General features: G+C 37.9%; 1 protein-coding gene across 1 annotated transcript in view; it reads left to right on the top strand.

Moving 5' to 3' along the window:
- LOC107602092 (dynein assembly factor with WDR repeat domains 1-like) overlaps window positions 1–7,456 on the top strand; it is a 9,377-nt gene extending 1,921 nt beyond the window's left edge. Inside the window, exons 4-9 of the mRNA XM_016294499.1 lie at window positions 1,596–1,654; window positions 1,741–1,863; window positions 2,125–2,224; window positions 3,414–3,521; window positions 4,456–4,562; window positions 7,318–7,456. Coding sequence (XP_016149985.1) covers window positions 1,596–1,654; window positions 1,741–1,863; window positions 2,125–2,224; window positions 3,414–3,521; window positions 4,456–4,562; window positions 7,318–7,456 — 636 coding nt within the window. The remainder of the gene's footprint in view (window positions 1–1,595; window positions 1,655–1,740; window positions 1,864–2,124; window positions 2,225–3,413; window positions 3,522–4,455; window positions 4,563–7,317) is intronic.
- The last annotated feature ends 1,275 nt before the right edge of the window (window positions 7,457–8,731 follow it).

Genomic DNA, 8,731 nt, shown 5'->3' with positions numbered 1-8,731 from the left:
ATATATATATATATACAGTATATATTTGACACAAGATAGTTATAGAAGTTCACAGAACTGACTCCGCAACAGCTGAGTAAAACAGTTTCATCTGAGCATGTGGCACTTAAAGCATTATCGTATCGCATATCGACTATCGCATTATTTAATGAGTTATCGCATATCGCATTTTTCTTCAATATCACACAGCCCTATAAACAAGCATATTTGGGTCATGAATATTTAATCTGTTTTGCATATTGTGAATATATTCTGAAAAATGTTTGGCTGTCTAGTCATTCAGCTCTAGGGTAATGCAGTGACAGCAGTGTCTTAGACTTCTTAAACTGATGCAAAGGAATAGTTCACCTAAAATGTAAATTTACTGAAAATGTGCTCACCCTTAGGCCATCTAAGATGTAGACGAGTTTATTTCTTCATAGGAACAGATTTGGAGAAATGTAGCATTACATCACTTGCTCATCAATGGATGCTCTGCAGTGAATGGGTGCCATCAGAATGAGAGTCCAATCAGCTGATAAAACATCACACATAATCCACAAGTAAGCCACACCACTCCAGTCCATCCATTAATGTCTTGTTAAGTGAAAAGCTGCATGTTTTTAAGAAACAAATCCATACTTAAGACATTTTAATTTCAAACAAGTCCTCTATCCAATACTCTCGTCTGAATCAAGAGAGAAATGTACACAGATAAAGCACACCTTACAAGGGAAAACACTCCAAAACAGCTCTAAACAAACATTGGTGGATTTTTATGTGAGAGGACAACAGCAGATGGACTTTTTCACTGGAGGAAGCGTTATTATGGATTATGGGCTCTTATTTTGGTCAAAGGCGAGTTAAAACATCTTAATCATGGATTTGTTTCTTACAAACATGCAGCTTTTGGCTTCACAAGATGTTAACTGATGGACTGGAGTGGTGTGGATTACTTGTGGATTATTGTGATGTTTTTATCAGCTGTTTGGACTCTCATTCTGACGGCACCCATTCACTGCAGAGGATCCATTGCTGAGCAAGTGACAGAATGCTAAATTTCTCCAAATCTATTCCAATTAAAAAAACAAAACAAAAAACTCATCTAAGATGGCCTGAGGGTGAGTAAAATTCAGCAAATTTTCATTTTTGGGTGAACTATCCTTTAAACAGCATGTTGCTACTTCTTTTATATTTATTATACATGTACTTTTTATATTCCCTCTTATAATTGAGAGACATGCCATTTGTACTTTTATTAATTCATTTGTTACACAGCACGACTATTTAAAAGGACTTGTGAAGAATCCATGATATTTAATTATTGTCCAAACGTCCATTCTGCTGCTTTTGTTCATTACCACCACAATTATATATACACTAAATATCCTAATTAAATGCATTTGAATGATTTTCTAACACATTTACTCTGATCAGCAAATCTTATATCGTTAATACCCACTAGGTGGCAGCAGAGGGTAAACTGCTGTTTTTTGTACATCAAAGTCATAGTAATTATGTATGGAAATTACACAGTCATGTTTATAGATCTGAAATGAATTAATATGGTTAAGTGCATCCCCCCGAGTGTTCGTCTTCTCTGTCTACCTCTACAGGCACTTCAGGCTCACATCTTGCCCCTGACGAATATAGCCTTCAATAAATCAGGATCGAGGTGAGTTTATCAGCTGTGCTCACATGCCTGCTCCCCCTCCCTCCCTCTAATTCTGCCTCTCTCCTTTACTTTCCGTCTGTTTGCAGTTTTATAACCGGAAGCTATGACAGGACTTGTAAAATATGGGACACCGCATCCGGAGAGGAGCTGCACACTTTGGAGGGCCACAGGAACGTTGTGTATGCCATCGCCTTCAACAACCCGTACGGGTAACAGCACGGCTCTTGCGCATTTCATCACTTATGCCCCGAATCGTTCAGAATGGCTTACCCTTCATCCTTCCCTTGTTTTTTTGTTTTGAAAAAAAAAGCCCTCACTGTCTCTTTCTGCAGGGTTAGGGCACTGCAGGGTAACTGGTGTTGTTATTACAATGGGACCATTTGTCAATTTGAGTCATAACAGGAGCCCTTGTCCTTTTCTCTCTCTCTCTCTGCCCTCTTTCTCGCTCGCTCTCTCGTTTTCTCTCTCAGAGACAAGGTTGCCACAGGCTCCTTTGACAAGACCTGCAAATTGTGGAGTGCTGAAACAGGAAAGTGTTTCTACACATTTAGAGGGCACACAGCAGAAATCGTACGTTTGCATTCTCACTGTTTTCTCCGTTCATTCACTCTTAGTCTCAGCAGTTTAAAGAACAGTTCACCCCAAAATGATAATTCTGCCCTCATTTACTCACCCTCATGTTGTTCCAAATCTGTGTGACTGTCCTTTTTCAGGAGATATATCCTGGCATGAGACTCTGAGCCCAATGACATTTGACGTCATTGACTTCAAGCCTGGCACAGTGTGTCTTGATATGTTTCAGTGGATGTGATTTAAGCCATTTCATTCTCAGTGTATTTCTCCCACAAAGGCTGTTAAATACTAGAAATATTGCGCGAGTAATATGCTTTTATGTTTGTTGCCCTTTTTGAAGCTCGACAGCCCTATCCCAATTCACTCTATATGGAAAACGTTTGCCAGGACATTCTGCAAAATATGTGTTCCACAGAAGAAAGGAAAACAAATAGGTTTGGAATGTCAGGAATACAGTGAAACGAACAGACAAATACCAAGGTTCGGTTCCCAACATATCTCCTTTTAAGTTCCACAGAAGAAAAAGAAAGTCATACAACTTTGAAATGACATGAGGGTTAGTAAATAATGACAGAATGTTCATATCTGGGAGAGCTATACTGTTAAGACATCTAGGACTGAAATGCTGTCCCTTAGATGCAATAATGCATGCTTGATTTTACACTTTTTTTAAAGAATAGTAATCCGTTAATGCATGTGTCTGATTCTCTGTTTGTTTGGATGTTCATTGATTTTTTTGGGGGGTAGTTTGTATTTCTTTCTAGCATTTAAAAAAAGAAGTAGGACAGAAATAACTTCAGGGGGCGTAAATTGGATTCCAAAAGACAGTAGTGTAAATGGAAAGTTATCTGAGACCCTAACTAAAGTGGACCAAAATGACAGCCAATCCACTTTCAAGGTCGATGACAGTGTGATTGCTAAGAACACGCTTGTTGTATGTATCTTTTAACTGAAAAAGAAATGGTTGGTGAAATTGAGCAAAGCCATTCAACTCATTAGGCTACATATATCCAAACTGTTAGGGTCCCATCTCTTAGGGGGCGCCAAATTAAGTATGTTGAACAAATGATGTCTAGGGGTTTGACTTAGGATGCCAAATGGGACAGAACCCTGTGCATTCATATTTTGGAATTTGGTTGATTAATCTCAAATACTGCCTCTATTTTCTGTGTGTGCCTACTATTAGGTCTGCTTGGCCTTCAACCCTCAGAGTACCTTGGTTGCTACGGGCAGCATGGACACCACGGCTAAATTATGGGATGTTGAGAGTGGAAAAGAGGTGTCCACATTGGCAGTACGTCTCATCCTGTGGTTTTTCTGCATTATTGTTCATCATCCACATTTCCACCTATCCTGCGTCATCATTTTCCCCCTCGTGTGCTTATCTCCTATGGGATTTTTCATGATATCTCTCCAGTGATCAGTGAAAATTCATCCATGCGTGTGTTTATTAATGGCTTTGTCATCAAATCTGTCATTACGACCATTTATGGGATAATTCAAGCATTCCACTTTGTTTAGTCGAATAGCAGCGTGCCGAATACAAACAGATGCTTCATGTGACACGGTTTGAACCGGAGCTGTATAGATGTGAGAAACTTGCGGACGGAGAGGGGATGAGACGGAGCGTTTGGAGGTCTGTTCCTCATCGCGGCACATGGCAGAGCAGTCAGGGTGGCCAGCGGGTCCTTAAAAAGTCTTAAATAAAGTTTGCCTTAAAAAGACTTAAAATGTCTTAAAGTCAGATTCAGTGGGTCTTTAAATATTTTAGTCACATTGCCGCAAAAAAATTCTACTGTCACACCAAAAATCTTGGTGATGAACCCTAAAAGAATCGATATCGTTCCGTAAAAATGAGAATCGATTAATATCGAGATATCGATATTTTTTACCCAGCCCTAGTATGTAATATAATGTGTATTTCTGTCACAGGTTTGGTCTTAAATTTCACATAAGGTGGTATTAAAAAGATCTTAAGTCTTAAATTTAACTTGTTTATATCTGTAGACACCCAGAGCAGTGTGACCGAGCGCGGTGTGTGTGTGTGTGTGTGCTGTGTAATTACCCCTCTTAACTCTCTAATTATTTCTCTATGAATCTAAATTATGAATACCTCAGTGAGTTCTTACCGATGAATTGGAGAAATTAATATGAAGTGAAAAAGGCTGCCTTTCTATTAAAGCTTCCTCTCTCCACTCACAGTGTTTCTGTATTCAACACTTTCTCAGGGTCACTTCGCCGAGATCATCTCTCTCTCCTTTAACACAATGGGCGATCATTTGGTCACGGGGTCGTTTGACCACACTGCCATTCTGTGGGACGTTTCTTCTGGCAGGTTGGTGTATACATTATAGTTCATTTTTCAACTTCCTTTTCACTACAATACCACAACAGACCATTTTTAAATCTCTTAATTGCCTTGAATGCACAGATATGCCACTGCAGCTCTGATATAGAAAACACTATAAATAGAAAAAAACAACAAGATCTAAATCAGTCGTATCATTCTTATATATTGTCATAGTGCCCATCCCTAAGTCTAAGGCAATAAGGCATTATAGACATAACGGTTTGACTTTCTGTAAAGTTGTGTTGAAATGATGTGTATTATGAAAAGAGCTTTACAAATAACAGGGTTTCTGTAAGTTTTATTAAGGTTAATTTAAGACTTTTTAAAGACCAATTAAAGAAAATTTAGGCACCAACTTGAATACATACACTGAACAAAATTATAAACGCAACACTTTTGTTTTTGCCCCCATTTTTCATGAGCTGAACTCAAAGATCTAAGACTTTTTCTATGTACACAAAAGGCCTATTTCTCTCAAATATTGTTCACAAATCTGTCTAAATCTGTGTTAGTGAGCACTTCTCCTTTGCCAAGATAATCCATCCACCTCACAGGTGTGGCATATCAAGATGCTGATTAGACAGCATGATTATTGCACAGGTGTGCCTTAGGCTGGCCACAATAAAAGGCCACTCTAAAATGTGCAGTTTTACTGTATTGGGGGGTCCGAAAACCAGTCAGTATCTGGTGTGACCACCATTTGCCTCACGCAGTGCAACACATCTCCTTCACATAGAGTTGATCAGGTTGTTGATTGTGGAATGTTGGTCCAGGGGCAAAAACAATAGTGTTGCGTTTATAATTTTGTTCAGTGTAAATATGTTCTCTAAATGTATTTGTCTAGGGAGCTCAAAATGAGTTGTATAAGCAACAGTTTGAAAATACACATTTTGAACAGATCGCAATTATTCTTTAATTCATTTAATTCACAAAAATTTTTTTTAACTAGACTTAACTAAATAACTCTTTAAAGGGGTCATATGATGCTGCTAAAAAGAACATTATTTTGTGTATTTGGTGTAATGAAATGTGTTTATGCGATTAAAACCCATTATAAACGAGGCATTTGTTGCATCCAGTGGGGACATAATTACGGTTTCTAATGACTTATACTGTCTTTTTACGTGTTGCATCGCGCCGCGTAAACATAAAACCATGTCTGCATTTGTGATTGGAGAAATGACAAACAACAAGCGCTACTCTACACTGCTCAAAACTCGCGTTTGAATCTTCAGTGGCAAATCCTTTATATATAAAAACGTACTTACAGTCTGTGAGTCAGAACAGCCGGCATTGTAGTCTACTCTACCAGGATCAGGAAACAGTCCTCCATAAAATGTGCTGCACACATCTGAATATTTGGGTTGAACTTTTCTGGAACAGTGTTGTAAATACAACTTAACCACTGATTTCTAGTTCTCTTTTGGAAGGCCAGACAAAATAGTTTCGCTGTCACAACGAAACACACAGCATCTTCACGACATGGCGGCAGCAACAATACTACAGCGAGAATAAAAGTTACGCCTTCTTTCTTTGCGTGAACATTTGGGCGACGTTATGCAAATCTTCCTACATCGTGATGTAGACATGTGGGGGCGTGTTAGAACGAGCCATTTTAGGTAGGCGTGGTTGACTCTTAACTTTTATAAAGAATATCTCTTTAGATTTGAAACTTTAGTCTTTGCAACTTTACAGATCTTCTTTATGCACCAAGAGCTTGTAACACTCCAAAGAGAAAGGACAAATTTAAATTGCATCATATGACCCCTTTAAGACAAGTCATGTCACTCGGTGGCCATCTTTGAAACACCTCTCGGGCATGCAAGTGCAACTCCTATCTCTTTGAATGGGAAACATCAAATTCTCCAAAACTGTTTAGTAAGCTTGCGATCAAATTTCATATTTGAAATCACCAAAGAAATCTGACAACAACTGTGTCATAAATGTTGTTTATTTTGCTCAAATGGCGTTATAAAAAGCTTATTTCTCAGGCTAGACCAGTCCTAGGCGGACGTCTCAGAACGCTTACTGTTTCTATAGCAACCGGGACTTCTAACGGCTGCTGCAGTGACGCGCTGACTTTACCAATTAGCTATTGGCTCTTTTGCTCATAAGGCGGGGCTTCGTTCAGCGGCCATATTGATATTGTTCCCCATTCAAACCAATACGAGTGACGCGTCTTGGGTATTTTATAATATTATCTTTGATAACTTTTAACTTTTACCGTACCTACTGATCACACACACACACAAATGCTGTTCTTCTTCAGTAGTTTTGTCTTGTTATCCAGTGCAAATGTCTAAAGTTTCTTAAATTAAGATACATTGAGAAGTAAAATAGCAAGATAAGAAGTCATGTTTTCAGAGAAATTGATCAAAATGAAGTGAGTTTATGAGTAAAACAAGAACAAATATCTGCCAATGTATGGGCTCAGAAAAATCAAGGAAAACTAATTTCATACCTCATTGAGAGATATTTCACACTTAATTTTGTGGAACTTCTCAGAAAACAAGTCAACTATCTTCAATTTGAATTTGATTCCATTTCAATTTGAAGTAAATATATATCTTGAATGATATAAGGTTATTTAAAGAAAAATACATTTAATACCACAAGTCTTTCTGCTCTGATTTAAGACCTTTTTAGGTCCTTAATTTGTGCAAATTAGAAGCCCTGAATAAATGTGACTTGACATTTCAGACAGCCTAGTGACATTGTGTATTTTGTCTGTCTCTTCTAGCAAAGTTCACATTCTCACAGGTCACCGAGGAGAAATCAGCTGCGTTCAGTTCAACTGGGACTGTTCCCTCATCGTCACGGCCTCTCTGGATAAAACCTGCAAGGTTTCTGTCTCTCTTCACTCTCGTTCTGTCTCATGAAAGAGCCTCTTAAATTATGATTTCCCCCCTGAGGTTCGTTTATAATAATTTTGCATCCAAATTGAGTTTTTCCCTTCCCAGTGTTTGTCGGTTGCATCAGAAGCAGTGTGATAGCAAGATGCTGAATCAAATGAATTTGGTTATTAGTTTATATTTATATATTTATGTAGCAAGGTTCCAGTAAATCTGGAATAAGACGTTTTTGCAAGTTCTGAAACTATATTTACATGGTACATGACTGAACTCTTTTATTTTAAAAGATGAAGGACAATTCTATTTTTCATGAATGTGACCCCTTTAATGTGACCCATTTGATCTGTCTGAGTAACTCTCTTCCTCTGATTGTCTGTCTGTTCCTAGAAGTGTGAGGGCTCTTAATTATTCAGCACAGTCTGATGTTTCTCGAAAACACAGTGAGACAAAGTCCTTCTCAGCTTTTTAGCAGCTTTTGTCAGTGTCAGTTCATTTGGTGTGTCTGTGGTTAGATAATAGCACTGAGATGTCTGCATGTATGTCTGTGTTAAATTAAGAGAATGGGCAAATTCCACTGAAGGGGACACACACTGCGCCCTTCATGAGTGAGCAGGGCAGAGCGATGCCCACTCTCTAATGGAATTCACTCAATCTGACTAATACACAGTGTGTTTGTGAGGTTATTTCGGGTCGTGGTGTGGTTTGTGTGTGTGTTATATAACAGATTAGCTATTGGCTCTTTTGCTCATAAGGCGGGGCTTCGTTCAGCGGCCATATTGATATTGTTCCCCATTCAAACCAATACGAGTGACGCGTCTTGGGTATTTTATAATATTATCTTTGATAACTTTTAACTTTTACCGTACCTACTGATCACACACACACACAAATGCTGTTCTTCTTCAGTAGTTTTGTCTTGTTATCCAGTGCAAATGTCTAAAGTTTCTTAAATTAAGATACATTGAGAAGTAAAATAGCAAGATAAGAAGTCATGTTTTCAGAGAAATTGATCAAAATGAAGTGAGTTTATGAGTAAAACAAGAACAAATATCTGCCAATGTATGGGCTCAGAAAAATCAAGGAAAACTAATTTCATACCTCATTGAGAGATATTTCACACTTAATTTTGTGGAACTTCTCAGAAAACAAGTCAACTATCTTCAATTTGAATTTGATTCCATTTCAATTTGAAGTAAATATATATCTTGAATGATATAAGGTTATTTAAAGAAAAATACATTTAATACCACAAGTCTTTCTGCTCTGATTTAAGACCTTTTTAGGTCCTTAATTTGTGCAAAT

This window comes from Sinocyclocheilus grahami, unplaced genomic scaffold, assembly GCF_001515645.1.
Source record: "Sinocyclocheilus grahami isolate Dianchi unplaced genomic scaffold, SAMN03320097.WGS_v1.1 scaffold319.1, whole genome shotgun sequence".
NCBI lineage: Eukaryota > Metazoa > Chordata > Actinopteri > Cypriniformes > Cyprinidae > Sinocyclocheilus > Sinocyclocheilus grahami.
This window is presented reverse-complemented; position numbering and strand designations above follow the sequence as displayed.